The 16,591-nt window shown below is 36.3% G+C and overlaps 1 protein-coding gene across 8 annotated transcripts in view; it reads left to right on the top strand.

Annotated features, from left to right (window-relative positions):
* USP25 (ubiquitin specific peptidase 25) overlaps nt 1-16,591 on the top strand; it is a 199,094-nt gene that overhangs the window by 41,250 nt on the left and 141,253 nt on the right. For 4 of the 8 annotated variants that reach the window (XM_072614727.1, XM_072614730.1, XM_072614729.1 and 1 more), the window contains exon 4: nt 6,500-6,583. The exons of the other annotated variants lie outside the window; for them this stretch is intronic. In XM_072614727.1, coding sequence (XP_072470828.1) covers nt 6,500-6,583 — 84 coding nt within the window. The remainder of the gene's footprint in view (nt 1-6,499; nt 6,584-16,591) is intronic. 8 annotated transcript variants of the gene reach the window in all.

Genomic DNA, 16,591 nt, shown 5'->3' on the forward strand with positions numbered 1-16,591 from the left:
AATATGCCCAAATATATGCCCCAAAATATAAAGATATAAAAGGGAATAAAATAAAATCAAGACTGTAAACTAATATCTTGCATGGGTTTTATATGTCATTCTTTAGAATGGCCTGTTCTAGAAAGAAAGCTACGCTTTCAGAAAGATAATTGATAGGACTATTACATGTGTGGAAACATTCGAATTTTGGAAATTACTCTGTAGAATTCTAATTTCTCTCATATTTGCATATTGCTTAATACTTTTCAAAGCATTTCAACATACATTATCTCCTTAGAGTCTTACAACCTCCCTTTGAAGTTAAAATTTAATTATCCATTTTATGAATTGTGAGAAATGGACATGATAGTTGGATCTTTCAGATTGTACTGTAAATATACCATGTATTTGAATGGGACCGATTAAGGTAATACTTTGCATATTGCAAGTTCTGTATATATCATAGTTAGAAAATAATAAATGGGAAATAATTCCTACTTTTTTCTTTGCAGTTTTTGAATGATACTAATTATACATAAGTAAAAATTCTTCTTTTTATTGCCCAGCACATCACTTTTTGACCTTCTGTATTTGCTTTTTATTATATTGCCTCATAAATGAATACAGCGTTTGAAAAGTTATTCAAGGATTCTTGAAATCCTGCTTCTTCATTCACTCATGACTGATGAAAATATTTCCATTTGAAGGTAGACATAATGAATGCATATATGAAGACTTTACAGAATAATGAATTTAAAAGAAAAAGAGAAATGTATTTCAAAAAGGTGGTAGGAAGCTATATAAAAGGAGCAGGAAAAAGAATCAGGGCTGAGAAGGTAGTACAATAGAATGAAGAAAGAGTAGCATGTCAGAGAAATAGGGTTTTATCAAGGGAGGATATTACAAATGTTTTAAGACTCTGGGACTTGGGAGAAAAGTAATCAAGTGAAGTAAGTACAAAAGATTGAATGTCAAGCAGATCGTGATTTGACTGTGTGTGATAGTAAAGTAAGGATTTAATGATTTCATGAGGCATTGGGGAGAAAGTTAGAAGGAGGAAGGCAAGAAATTACCTATACTTTTAGCAGAAGGGATAAAGCAATATTTTTATAGAGGTAGTTCAGCAGAACAGAGTATCAATTATGGTTTAGGACATTTTTTTGAAAAGGAATTAATTAACCAATTAGGAATTTAAGACTGTTATGAGGAAAAAAATTATTCATCTCAACTCTTAAAAAACTGATAAAATTGTAGATTGAAATGTGGGATCTTTTCTGAAACTTTTGAAATGGGAACTGCAAATAATTATGAAGGAATTGTAGTAAAGTTTGGATAAATATCCAGAAGAATCAACATGTAGAGAAGTCAACTTTTTTTATCAGGGCACATAATTAGAAAGCACATGAAAATAAATCACAAGGGAATTTGCAAGTCTTTACTATTTTTCTTCCCGTTAGGAAAAAATTGGGAAGTAGGGATTCTAGTGTGAGTTTCTCAGATTACATCATGTTCAGAGAATTCTTGGTAAGTCAGTTTTAGGTGTGTAAAGTGAACAGAGCGCTGTTGCTTTTGTTGTACCTCCTTGGACACTGTGATTGTAATTATATAAAGATATTCTTGAGGGAAGACTTCTATAAAATGCAGAGTGGTTGTAATAATGAATAATAATTTGTCAGATTGCTAATAGAAGTAAATTAGACTCTGAGATAGTAATTGTACTTTTGTCAATGAAATTTTTTAAAAAACGATCTTCATTTCCTCCTCTTATTCTCTCTCCTTGCATAGGAATCTCACTCTCTTGGTATCTCCCTATGTATTCTCATCTCTATCCAACCGAGTACCAACCTGCTTCAGTCCCATTCCTCACCTGACTTCCCCTTTGGTGACTACTATTTAATTGTTAACAAATTCCTTTTCATAGGATTATAAATGAAAAATTTAAAGGTCATCTAGTTCACTCAGCCTTCTTGTTTTAGGTAGGAGACCACTGAAGAAAAAGAAAATGAATTTTGTCCTTGCCAATATCTCCAGGTCTAGTTGGTCCATGATACATGGTCAGGAGACATTGTCACCATTGTCACCCTCCTTTGTGTGCATGGTCACTTCCAGGTCCTTATTGCTGTCCTGTCACTCAACAGCCTTTTGAATTCCTTTCAGCTTTTCTTCATTTCTTTTACTTTGTCCAGGTGCTGTTTGATGCTAGTAATATTGTTCTTATATTACTTCTCTTCCTTTCTCAATGAGTATAGTATTTGGGTCACAGTCTAAACCCTTGTCTTCATTTTTGGTGACTATATCTTTCATGTAGATATTTTAATATTTTAAATATGATTTCCTTCTATTGCAGTGGCCTACTCCTTCATTTCCCATGACCTTCATCCAACTCTACCTCATTTATCCTCAAAGGTAGTTGTACCTTTGACATTAGTTACACTTAAAATCTTTCAATTGCCATTTCAGCTGCCAAATTTTCCCCCCTGATCAAAATCTATCATTCTGCCTCTCCTTCTTTACTTTCCTTCAACCCATTCTTCAATCTTATTAAGTCATGGAATACAAATTTAGACATGGAATTGTACCATAGAGGTAAGGAAATCCAATCTCATTTTACAAATAAGGAAATTGAGGTATAGTGACTTGCCTGTGATTATTTAGTTAACAGGTGTCTGAGGTGGAGTAAAAATCCTGGTCTTTCTAATTCCATCTAATGCTTTATCTATACTATACTATGCTGCTCTGTTCTTCCAGTTCATCACCCCGGTTTTGGTCTTACTTTCTTTCTTTACAATCTTGACTTTATATTTAATTTGTTAAATTTGTTATTGTCTTCCCTCATACCCCCTTGAGGAAGTCATGAAACTGTGCTGACAAGATAACTCCATAGGTTTATTATCTTGCCTAATCTTGACTCAGCCCTTTTTCCTTTCATTTTTCCCCAGTTGATAATCTCTATCATATTAGATATTAGAAAATATTAGCATGTTTTTCTAAATCTCTATACTTCTAATGCCTCTCTAATAGCAGGAAACTACCCTCTACTTAACAAAGAAAATTGAGACCATCCGTCTTGAGCTCATTCATCTCCCATCCCCTCTTGTCTTCTCCAGGAGCTTGTCCCATTGATCAATTTCTCATCCCTTTCCTGACATACCCAAAAGAGAACTGGTACATTGTCCATTAAAACTGCAATTCCTACAAATTTTTCCTATTTCTGTTGAGAGAACATTGTTCTTATCTAACAGCTATAGGTCAGATCCTAACCTCTCTCACCTGACCTTATTATATCAGCTACCTAATTGGATGTCTAGGATGAACTTCTAGGTGTATATTTGGAAATTCTTCCTCTACAGCGCTGTCAAAATACTCCTTCTAAATCATACTGCTTATTTAGCCTGAAAAGGTTCAATCTTTTCCCTCTAGGATAAAATATGAATGCCTTAGCATGACATTTAAGGCCATCAGTCTGTCTTCAGCCTTTATTTCCAGGCTTATTCCACATTTCTATGCTTCATGCACTCTATATCTAGGCAGACAGGCCTGCTTGGCTGTTCTCTGAATGCATATCCCACCTTTACACAGATGGTCCCCCACTTAGGGAATAGGTTTCCTCCTCACGCCTGCCACTTAGAGTTCTTAGCTTCTCTCAGTTCTTAGCTCATGTACCCGCTCCTTTAAGGGATCCTTCTACTTGTTAGTACTTTATTAAGTCTCTTAATTAATATGCATATACTTGTCTTTTAGAATGTAAGCTCCCTGGGAACTGTTGTCTGTGTGTTCCAGTGCCCGTCTCCTTACATTTAATATTTATTTGATTGAATTGAACTTCGGAGTCATCTTTGCTTTTTCTCTTTGCCTCCACGACATATACCCTGCTCCTACCATACAGACAGGTAGGTAGCACAATGGATATATCTCTGGACTTGGACTCAGGAAAACCTTAGTTGAAATCTCGCCTCCAGAATTCACTAGCTGTGTGAACCTGGGCAAGTCTAACCTAACTTCTGGCTACCTCAGCGTCCTCAGCTGTAAAGCTCAAATAATAACAATACCCACGTCCCAAAGGTTGTTGTCAGGATCGAACGAAATAATATTTTTAAAGCTCTCAGCACTGTGCCTGGCACATAGTACAGACTAAATAAATGCTGTTTCCTTCTTGCCTTCCTGCCTTCCTTTTCCCTCTTCCTGCCTTTAACCTTTCCATCCTTCCTTTGCCACACTCCACTCTGAGTGAGTTGTCAAGTCTTTTTGATTCTACCTATTGGATATCTCTTGTTCCCTTTCTGCTTTGTTTAACCACATGCTCACTCCCCTTGTTTAAGCCTTCATGTGCAGTTCTGACCACATTATTCCCCTGTTCAAAAATCTTCAATAGCTTCCTTGTGCTGCTATAATACAATACAGATTACTTAGCCTGGCATTCAAGGTTTTCTGTTGCCTTAGTACTAACTTAACGTTCATATCTCTTATATTATTTCCTTTCATCAGTTCTGTCCATCCAAACAGAAAAACTTCACATTCTATCTTCATATGTTTGGAATACACCCTTCCTCATCTCTGGAGATCTTTTTCAGTCTTTATCAGCTCAGGTAATACCTCTTTTGTGAAGCTTTTGATAATTCCCTTAGTTGCTGGTGCCCTCATCCTCCTCAACTTACCTTATATTTTGCTTATTGTTCATTTGTTCATTTTTCTTAACTAGAATGTCAGCTAGTAGAAAGGAGGAGCCATTAAATCTATGTATCCTCCCAACTAACATAGTAAGCACTTAATAAACATTTATTGAATCCGGTTACTATAATATCAACATAGTGATTATGGGGAGTCTGTCTTCATTCGGTTATTTGCTTGGTTTCTGTATACAAAGCAATTCACTAGTCCTGTTGTAGGGTAAGGTAATGTCCTTGATCTTATCATATCTGAAATCTATTCGAAGAGACAAAACACATGTAGAAATGAAACAATGAGAGATGACTATACCTTTGAATGCCATCTGTGTCTACACCTGTGAACAAATGCAGAAGAGCTTTGTAAACTTATGTATATAGATGTACTCATAGGATGCATGTCATAAGAGAGCAGAGGTTCGCTCAGGGATCTAGAAGAGAGGCAGGAGGCCTGTGGAGGCTGATGGAGTATTAGCCTTGGAGCTCAGAAGCTTGAGCATCGAATCCTACCTGGAACACTCACTAGTTGGGCTATCTGGGCCAAGTCACTTAGCTCTGAGCAAGTGTCTAAAACTAAAAATTTGAAAAAGCTACAGACCTGCATTAGTAGAGGGGAGTTTCCACACATGGGAGTTGTTGGGTTGTTGAAATTTGGGTCTGGTTCCTATCCCTCTCCTATAAAAAATACAACTTTTGAGTATTGTCTGTGATGTATATGTGATTACGTTAAGCTTTTAATTTTTCAGATACCATTGCAACTTTATTTTAAGAATTTAGCCCAGAATTTGACTGTTTTCATTCAAACATAAGAAACAGTGTTCATTGAAATTGTTTGTAAGTTAGCTGGATTTTTTTTTTTGACTTTCCTTTTTTAAAAAATTGTCTTGAGTAAAATTATGTGCAAATAGTTTCAGAATAGAAATATGCTAGGTCATAATATGCCTAGCAGTAGAATTATGTTTCTTTAAGGGAATACTTATATATAGACATAATTTAGTTAGTATAAACTGGCTTATAATTGATGGATTGTTATCTGTTTACCTTTTAGAATTGACCAAGAAGGTCTTAAGATATCCAGGAAGAAATGGAATTTATTTCTTAAACCACCTTAAAATGCTAAAGTCTTTAAGGAACATTTTAGAGGATTTCAGATCTCTAAAATGGCAGAATGAAGAAAAAATTTTTAATGAAATTTAAAGAGCTGATAATTTATGAGAAAACCTACAACGATGAAAGACCAATGAATTTAACATTTTCAGTAACAGGACAGTGAATTGTAAATACTTTCTTCATCATCATGAATTTGAATAGGAAATTCAGCTATCTTTTTAAGAGTAGGTTTGAATTTTAGGGAATCCTGTGCTCTGGAAGGTAAACTGTTAAGTACCATAATACACAACTTTTAATACCTTGATTTCTCTTGTAAATTTTTATAATCACATTTAAGTCTGTAATATTGCCTTGGGGGATCCTAGAAGGGACACAGACCCATTTGATATTTGCCATACATATTTAACAAAAAAGCCCAGTCCCACATTTTCCTCCTTATGTCTTATTGACATATTATATTTCCAATATGAGAAGACTTATTTGCTATTTTATGATGTAAATCAAGAATTCAGTTTTTTGTTTATTTTATAACCCAGAAATTCAAATTAAAATAGAATCAGGACACAATCTAAGAGATTTATATGTAATTGGTATATTCTATAGGAAGATAGATTTTTTTTGGAGCTCCCATATATGGGTAAGTCTTCCAGAGAGCTCTCTGTATAAAGCTTTGCTTTATTTAAAAACTAAAAGCGACCATATTTACTTTTATGACCATTAAATTCTTTTGAACTTTTTTAAAACAGGAAAAAAACAGTATAAACCAAGCAGAACAAGATGTGCCACAGTTGAGCAAACACACTATGGATCAAAAGATAAGAGGGATATGGGTAGGTAATTGAACCGAGAGAAATGTCATACATGACGTCAACTTAAATTAAACCAATGTAACGTTAAATATTTAGTCACCCCTTATATGATGGAGAATGTTAGCTTACCTATTTTTAAAAAAATACAACGAGAAATACATAAAAGTGGCTTGAAAATCAAACTTATCTAACCTCTCTTAAGGTTATAAGTAGGTACACTAGTATCTAGAATTAGAAACTTAAATCCAGGTTTTTTTCCTTAATTAATACTTCGTCATGTTTCACTTGGATCAAGATTCAATTAAGTTGTTCATTTGTTGTTGCAGATTTGAGATACAGGGTTTGCCTTTCCTTGGAGAGTTATTGCTTATTTTTACCCATTGGTTCGGTGAAGGAAGCAGCTTTGCCCCGACAGTACTGAGAAAATCTGATTAATGTAGATGAAGTATTATTTGAATGGGAAAGCAACTTGAATAATTAGAGAAGGATTGAATAGAAAGACTAAAGAAATAAGTGTTGAAGAATTTTTCTTATTGAAGATTCAGCAGCTGTTTATATTGCTAAATATAATTTTTTGGGAGACAGGGACTATTTTGTATGTCTTTGTATTACCAGTGCTTATCACAGTGCCTTCCACATAATGGGTGCTCAGCAAATTTCTGTTGAGTTGAACTGGTTAGTTAAGCTAATATGTGACTTTTTGAAAAGTTTACTAGTTTCTCATAAGTAGGCACCATAGAAACATATTCAAATCTTTTTCAATATGTTTTCTCCACAAGCTCTTTGAGAAAAAAATTGTTTATTTCAAACAGTTCAGCATTCTTTTATTTGACCTGTAACATTTTTCCCTTTTCATAAATGTTATTAAAGGAGTAAGCACAGATTAAAATAGTGTAATGCTGCTTGAATGAAAATTAAACCACTTTCAAAAAGCTTCATATTACATAAAAGCACTGTTTAATGATTTGTTCAGCAGAAAATAGGTCTAACTTAAGCTGTTGAGATATTAATTTACTGACATCTTGCTTTTCACTGTTAAGCTGTTCTGAGGTATATATTTTCATGTAAAATAACATGCATGAAATGATATGGTGAATTGGCTATAGCCTTACTTAACCTTTAATTCAAGGATATAATGGCAGCCACAGCCCTTTCTTTTCCTAGCTGCCTCTTAAGGAGCATTGGGCTACTTTGTTTCATATTCTGTTAATTAAAGCAGCTTTCATTTTGTAACTGTGTGTCCTCTCAGCAAAAACAAAAAAAAGTATTGCAACTCCTTTGTGACATGGTACATGTTCTTTGAGAGTTACTTTGAAAAATGCACCATTCTGATGTCTGTCAGATCATAGGCTGGCCTTCACACAACATACAGTATGTCGTTCCTCATTGGACCCTTTATTCCTGGGTAAAGGATATAGTATTAAGTGTAGACTCTTGATAATTAGGGACAAACTCTTAAGTTAAGCACAATTAACAAACCACCAGTACATAGGACAAGCCCTTCTTCAACCCTTGAAAATATAGAACCCCTTTCCCATGAGGACCATTGCAGTGGGGGTGGGTGGGAGGTGGAGATTGGCAATTTTAGAAAATAGTGTGTTTAGAAATAGAAGATTAGAAGTTGTATTGACCTTATCAGTTTATGGATTCTAATACTGGGATAAAGATTCAACTCTCCAATAGACCTTAATACAACAAAGTATCTTTACCCTATGATATCTGAGCTTTTCACTTCATTTTTTTATCCATACATGTAGAAAAACTCTATCTAGTAGGCATTTGTTTAGCCTAAAGGAAGTTTACTCTTTTAAAAAGGCAAATAACTCAGAAGTGTTAAGAACAAATGATTTTTTAGACATTAGTCTATACTGATACAAAATTTTCCTTTATGACTAGCTGAATTCTTTAAACTCAAGGAAACGGGCATTTTATTGTTGGAGTGGAGCGGTTCTGCTCCTGCAGGGACAGCATATTAATCACATTTAAGTCACACAACACCCTTGTAAATGTCGACCATTTGAGTATCCCACTGAAGAAACTGAACATAAGCACTGAAAATTCAAATGTTTTGATTCCAAGTCCAGTGCATTTTTTCCCTTTAAATAAAATACTTGTTTCCACTGTGTTTATTATTAATGTAAAAATAAAAAGAAATCAAAAAATTCTGTTTGTAGTTCCTTCCTCTTCCACAGATGTCCTACCTTCAAGGTCTGCTCACAAAGCTTAACCTGCCTTCTCATAAAAAGATGTATAGACTGAAGGGAAGGAAAAAGCTGGAAGGGCAATAGTGTGCTCAGTGCTATTTTGTTATATGGCACCCTTTCTCCTGCCCTAAAAGATATTCAGGGAAAGGACACTGTGCTAGATGGAGAGGCACAGAACCCAAATGAAGGAGAGAGGAAGAAGGGAAAGTAAGCTTAAGAATTTACAGCATTCCAATCAGTTAATTAATATGTATTTATTAAGTGCTTACTATGTGCTCTCAACTAGTATAAAGAGTGAAAAAATTCCTACTCACAAGTTACTTAACATTCTAATGGGGAAGAAAAGTAGATGTAAAGCTGTATATGGAATGAAGATAAAGTTAATTATTACAGAATATTTCCTTGATGTTCACCTATTTGTCATGTTTGTTATGTCACTATATTCTATAATACATTTTAAATTGATATTTTTTTAGTAGACTTGTGATTTCATTGGTATAGGGAACTTCCAGTGAGGAAACACTCCCTACTGAAAAATCTGTTCTCTGATTTATAATCCTAGAAAATTGCCTCTGAACACTGAGAATTAAGTGCCTTTTGAGGGTTTTACTATCCAGAGTGGAACTTTAGGCCACATTTTCCTAACTCCTTGATCACTACTTCAACATCCCTCCCCCCCAAAAAAAGCAAAATATACAAATAAACAGATTACCATATTGTTGGTCATTGTATAACTTATTCTCCTGGTTCTGTTCATTCTTCATCCATTTATATGTCTTTCAGGATTTATCCACTTCATCATTTCTTTTAGCACAATAGCATAGCATCACCTTTGTGTAATAGAACTTTGTCAGCCACTCTTCAATTAATGGATACCCCCTCAGATTCCAATTTTTTGTTACCTCAAAAAAGAAATCTACAACTCCTATTCCTCTTCTCCTCTCTTTCCATTCTTGAGATCAGTACATAACAGAACTACCTCTAGGCCTTGTTTAATTAGACCCCCCCAGACACTTGACACTCACTAACTGTGTGACCTTGGGCAAGTCACTTAACCCCAATTGCCTCATCCTGGGTCATCTCCAGTCATCCCGATGAATATCTGGTCACTGGATTCAGATGACTGCAGGAGAAGTGAGGCTGGTGACCTGCACAGCCCTCCCTCACTCAAAACAAAGTCAAGTGCAAGTCATGTCATTATTTCTCTGATGGCCTGGTCTTCTTCAGTAATGAAGGAGAAACACAGTTAGACCCCCCTCTAATAATGATAGGGTTCAGAGGGGGTGCATGTATCTTCTCCCTGTATGTGTTTAACACTTTATCTTTGTTCAGTTCCTTATGATTATTTATTTCTGTTTGCCTTTTTATGTTTCTCATAATTCCTATGTTTGAATTTTGGAATTTCTACATAGTTCTACTCTTTTCATCAGGAATTCTTGGAATTAGCTATTTCATTGAAGGTCCATTTCCCCCACCACCTACCCATAGCATTATTCTTAGTTTTGTTGGGTAAGTTATTTTTGGTAGTAAGCCTATGTTCATTGTCTCCTGGGATGTCATATTCTAAGCTCTCTACTCCTGTATAACAGTAGCTGCTAAATTGTGAGTGATCCTGACTGGCTTATTGGTATTTGAATTCTTTTCTTTTTAATTTCTTGCAGTATATAGCATTTCTAAGAATTTTCTTTTGAGGGTTTCTTTCAGGAAGTGTTCTTTAAATTTTTTTTTCTGTTTCTTCTTTCCCCTCTGGTTCAAATAAATGAATCTGGGTAGTTTTCTCTAATGATTTTTTTACCCTTTCTCTTGTACATAAAGTTTTGGGGTTTTTTTGATCATGGCATTCAGGTAGTTCAGTGATTCTTACATTTTCTCTCTCTGATATGTTTTCTATTTCAATTGATTCTACTATGAAATACCTTATATTTTCTTATAGTTTTTGTCTTTCGAATTTATTTCAGTGGTTTTTGTTGTTTCATGAGGTCCTTGACTTCTCTTTCGTCCATTCTAATTTTCGGATAGTTGGTTACTTGTTCAGAGTTTTGTACCTCTTGTGCCAGACTGTTAATCTCTTTCCAGTTCTTCTCTAGCTCTAATTTCTTTGTCATTTTTTTCCCTCCAGCAGTCTCATATCTTTTTTCAAAAACATTTAAAACTCTGTTTTGAACTAAGAAATTCTGTTCCTTTCCTGCTTTGATTTTAGAGGTTTTGAAGTCATTAGCTTCTTCTGGGTTTGTATTTTGAACATTCCTGTTATCATAATAGATTTGTATGCTGAGATTCTTTTTTCTTTGCTCATTTTTCCAGCTGCTTCCTGACTTTGGACTTGATGTTACAACCAGGCTCTGTGTACTTCTGGAGGGAAGGTCTGGCTTGCCCCTGTTGATTATTTTCTTGGTGGCATTGAGTATTGTGATTTTCCATCTCCTCAGGGGTAGCTCAGGCTGAGAACCTGTAAGCTTTTATTTAGTCAATAAACATTTTTGTTAATTGCCTACTATTCCAGGCACTATGCTAAGCTCTTGGGATACAACAGATATTCCTTGCCTTCAAGAAGCTCACCGTCCCAAAGTGTTGTGATCCAGACCATACTCTGGTCACTACCCCCTACTCTAAGATTTGCAAGTTTCTTCCTTGACTTTGGGTTTCAAGAACAGTAAACAGCTACTAGATTTAGTAAGCATCAGCTAGCTGGAAAACTCTGATGGTTTTGAGTGATAGAACTGCAGGCTCCTCTTTGATCTGGAATTCCTGCTGGAAACTGCAACTGAGATCCTGCTCTGCTCCTAGGGGTCTAAGCCACACCACTGCTGCTTGTTTCTGACCTTGATCTTCTGGTGGAGCATCACCTAGGGCCTACAACGGCACCTGACCTCAGCATACCACTTGTTGGCACAGTACTGCTCCTCAGTTTGTCCTAGATTTTTGACCTTGGACTGAGTAGTGGGTGACAAAGGTGCCAGATGGCACCCTTTCCCATTGTGGTGTCTGGGACTTCCCTTTGTCTTCTAGGTCCTGAAATGCTCTGAATGGCTCCTTCTGACCAGAACACATTCCTAGTTTTTCTTTTGAATTTATATTTTTTAAATGGATTCAATACAATGCAGTAATTGTTTATTAAATCTCTATTCAAATGCATTAATAATCGGGGTACAAAGATAAAAATGAAGACAATTTTGATTCTTAAGGAGCTTACATTCTATTGGTAGTGAGCCTTGTTGTGAATTCAGTTCAGAATTTTCCTAGTTTCCTTTAAATATCATCCTGGTTTGCCTGTGAGAGACCTCTTTTTCACTCAAAGATTAGCATAAATTAGTAACAGATAATTATTGAAAGTAAAAATATTGGAATTTAGATATTGGCTTTTGATTATTCAGATTGCTGCTTGTCCTTTTCCCAGAAGAATTATTGTGTTACAAATGTCATCTGGGTCTTATCTGATAGGATATGTTGGTACTCTTATAATTGTTGGGAGACCGGATTTTGGTTCTGGAACAATCTGGTCTACCCAGGAAACAGTCTAGAATGCTGTTTAAAAAAGTATCTTTTTGCCACCTACTTAGCTATGCTTTCTTAGGCAGGTCACTTAATTCCTCCAAATTACAGTGTTCATTTATTAAATGAGCTTAATAATTAAGTAGCTAGTATTAATATAGCACTTTAAGTTTTGCAAAGTTCTTTACATATTTTGTTAATGAGATAATGTTGTTTTGTAGTCTTCTGAATTCTAATGCTGTTTTTGCTTCATTTTACTTTTCTTCACTGAACAAATAGCCTGGAGATTTTTCTGTGGGTTGACTTCCTACTTGTTTTCTGAAACAGCAAAGAATACCAGGGGCCAAGGATGAAGGAAGAAAATGAGAGATGCTTCTCTCTTAACCCTTATTTCCCTACGCTATCTCTTTCTTAGATTATTCACATTATGCACTTGTCTGTGTGGAGGTTGTAAAATACTCTGTCCTTCCTAGCTGTCATGTCTGCGATTTAGGAGGCACTTTGTAAATACTTGTTGGTTGGACATACAATCTAAGGTTTCATAGGAGTTGTGCCATTTTTTCTCACATGAAGCAATATTCTTTTTCTAACAATGATAATCATTAGCATTTATATAGTACTCTAATATTTGCAAGTTGCTTTACATATTTTTTACAATTGATTATCTTGTTTGGTCCTCACAATCATTATCCCCTTTCAGAAATGAAAATCCTGAAGCTTGTAAAAATTAAGTGGCTTGTCCTTGATCTCAAAGTTAGTCATTGTTGGAGACAGAATTCAAATTGTTGATCTTGTAGATTCTCTGAAATCCTAGTCTTCATAAAATGCACTGCTATCTAGCATGCCTTTCCCATTTTGTACCTGTAAAATTTATTTTCTTTTTAGTCCAAGTGTAAGACCTTACAACTATTAAATTTTTTCTTATTAGATTTGAACCAGTGTTCTAGAATGTAAGACCACTTTTGGGTTTAGATTTTCATCTATTATATTAGCCACTGCTTCATGTTTTGTGATATACACATATTTGGTAACCATTCTATCTCAGCTTTTGTTTAAGTCATGGAAAAAAATTAAACAGCACTGAGTGAAAGACAAATCACTGGAACATTGCACTGAAGACTTCCTTCCAAGCTTCCTAGTAGAATGATGAATGACTTGATGATTAATGAATGATTTATCAGCCAGGGATGAGAATCTTTGCCATATCTTATCTCTACCAGCTACCCTGGAGGAAAAGTGGACAGAGGTCTAATCCAGCTCAGCTCCCTCTGCAGTAACCTTTGGAGACTGAGTTTTGGGATTCATTTACTACTTACTATTACTCCTGTGCCTTTATTAGTTTCTTTCTCTATCTTCAAACTAACCAGTCACCAGCCATTTAGATGAAAAAACAATCTGTTGCTATTTTCTCTCATTCTTTCCTCTCCATTTTCTTTAATCTTAACCCATTAATATTCCACTCCAACCCTTTCTGTGCTCCATCCTTTCTGTGCTCTCCCCTGTACAATTCCCATACAGTGTCCACCATAATTAATAGTCTCTATCCTGTACCTCTTTTTCTCACACTTTTTCTGTCACCAAAGCCTGTGCAACCTTAACTGGGATCTCACTGCAGCAAGGCATTCTTTGTATTCTTTCTTAATTGATTCCCTGTTTTACTCCCTGTTTTGATAGAACCTGTTCCTAATCCTCTCTTCCCTTGTCAATCCTCCAGCCTCTTCCTTGACCCCTTTCTCAGAGCTGAGGACATTACCATCCCTCAGCACGAGCTGTCTTTGCTTCCCCCTTCTTCGTCTCTTGCTGACATGATCTCCCACTCTTCTCCTTTCCCTCAGTCCTTAAAGTCTCTCTATCCCTAGGCATTAGTCTCAGCTGAAAGCAGCTGCTATTTTCTTTGTTTCCACTGTACTCTTCTATTTTTGGTAACTTCTCAACTCCATTAGCTTTGTAGCTCTGTTGTCATCTGACTTGCAGCTTCTTTTTTAAAAAATATTTTCTTGAAAGAACTATTTTCTTCAGTGAGCTTTTGAACCTCCTCTCCCATTTGGCTAATTTCTGCTTTGGAAAGCATTCTTCTCCTCATTGGCTTTTTGAACCTCTTTTGCCAATTGAGTTAGCCTATTTTTCAAGGTGTTATTTTCTTCAGCATTTTTTTGGGTCTCCTTTAGCAGGGTGTTTACTTGTTTTTCATGCTTTGCTTGCATGTCTCTCATTTCTCTTCCCAGTTTTTCCTCCACCTCTCTAACTTGATTTTCAAAATCCTTTTTGAGCTCTTCCATGGCCTGAGCCCATTGAGTGGGCTGGGATACAGAAGCCTTGACTTCTGTGTTTTTCCCTGATGGTAAGCATTGTTCTTCCTCATCAGAAAGGACGGGAGGAAATACCTGTTCACCAAGAAAGTAACCTTCTATAGTCTTATTTTTTTTCCCTTCTCTGGGCATTTTCCCAGCCAGTGACTTGACTTCTGAATATTCTCTTCACACCCACTTCGCCTCCAGATCCTCCCATCCAGTGCTTGGGGTCTGAGATTCAAATGCTGCTTCCCAGCCTCAGGGCTTCCGAAGGGGCAGGGCTGCTATTCAGTGTGAGATCAAGTTCAGGTGCTCAGGTTGGGGCAGAGCCACCTCACGGGCCCAGTTCCCTCAGGGGATTTATGCAGAGACCTTCAACAAAGGATCCGGGCTCCTGCCTGCTTTAGGGGCCCCTGTCTGCTGCCGCTGCCTCCCAAGGGGACCTGCGTTATGGGGGCACCCCACTCCCCTCTTGGCAAGCCGAGAAGACCCTCTCACCAACCTTTGGGGCCCTTGGGTGGAGGGACCCACGCGGCCACTGGAGATTCTTGTCCCTGAAGCCTGCTCGGATCTGCTCCTCTCCACGCTGCGTGGCCAAGGCAGGGCTGGGCTCAGCTCCGGGTCCGCAGTGCGAGGGACCTTTTGCAAGAGGTTTTCAGGCTCTCTGGAACAGAAATCTCGTCCACTCCGTTGTTCTGTGGCTTCTGCTGCTCCAGAATTTGTTGGGAGTTCTTTTTTACAGATATTTTATGGGCTGTGGGTTTGGAGCTAGCGTATGTGTGTGTTTCTACTCCGCCATCTTGGCTCTGCCCCCCCTAAAAAATATTTTCTTGATATCTTCTGTTTCTTGCATCATCATAGTTATTGCCAGTATCCATCCCTCTCCCAATCCTGGAGAGCTATTCCTTTTCAAACGTAATATTTTTTAAAGAGGAAAAAAATCAACACTATTGATCACTACATTGAAAATGCCGAAAAACAACTGCATTATGTCACACCTGTGAATATCTTATCTCCACGAAAGCACATTTGATCTTTAAAATTTTGCTACATTTGCTTTTGAGTTTTTGGTCTGTGGTTGTTCTTTTCATTTACATTATTATGGTCATAGTGTTTTCTTGGCTCTACTTGCTTCACTCTGATTCAGTCAATGTAGATCTTTCTATAATGCCCTATATTTATCACTTACGTCATTTCTTAGATTGTAATATTACATTACATTCATGTACCACAGTTTGTTTAGCCATTCCAGCAATTGATGAGTATCTACCTTGTTTACACTTCTTTCCTACCACAAAAAGTGTTGCTATAAATATTTTAGTATATATGGGGACATTCTTCTTATCAATGACTTTCTTGGGAATAGGATAAATAATAAAATCTTTGCATCAAAGGATATACACATTTTAGTGATTTTGTTTGTGGAATTCAGCTTTGAATATATTTTTTATCTTTTAATTCCCAATCTCCTCAAGTTTGTTCCTTCTAATCAGGGCCTTTTTATTTGTAGTGATCTACTTCTAATTTAAGATGAGAAACCCCAATTCCATATTCCTATCATCTATCAGCTGTGAAACAAATTCTCAACATATAATTGTTTTAGAGTCCTCAGTTCTTTGATTCAGAGTTTCCCACCAATAAACATCCATGTCTTAACACAGTCACTTGTAAAAATTAGCTGCTGGGAATCAATACATTGCAGCCTTGTGCACCATCACTCAGGACCTTTATCTTTGCTACTTTTACTCTGCTCCTCTCAAAACAAGCTGTTTTTCTCTGTGTTTCTCACATAACTGTCTTTTTTATTTTTTGCATCTATAGGACCCTAACTTACATATTAATTTTGTGCAAACTACTTCTTAAAAATAAGTATAATATTTCCTGCCTCCTTATCTTTCCTCAAGTCTAGAATGTGTGTTCTCATCTTTGTTTTTGATCAGGGCTTTCAGGTAGTCCCATAATTTTTAAATTGTCTCTCCTGGATCTATTTTCCAGGTCAGTTGTTTTTCCAATGAGATATTTCACATTATCTTCCATTTTTT

The sequence above is a fragment of the Notamacropus eugenii genome, chromosome 5, assembly GCF_028372415.1.
Source record: "Notamacropus eugenii isolate mMacEug1 chromosome 5, mMacEug1.pri_v2, whole genome shotgun sequence".
Taxonomy (NCBI): Eukaryota; Metazoa; Chordata; class Mammalia; order Diprotodontia; family Macropodidae; genus Notamacropus; species Notamacropus eugenii.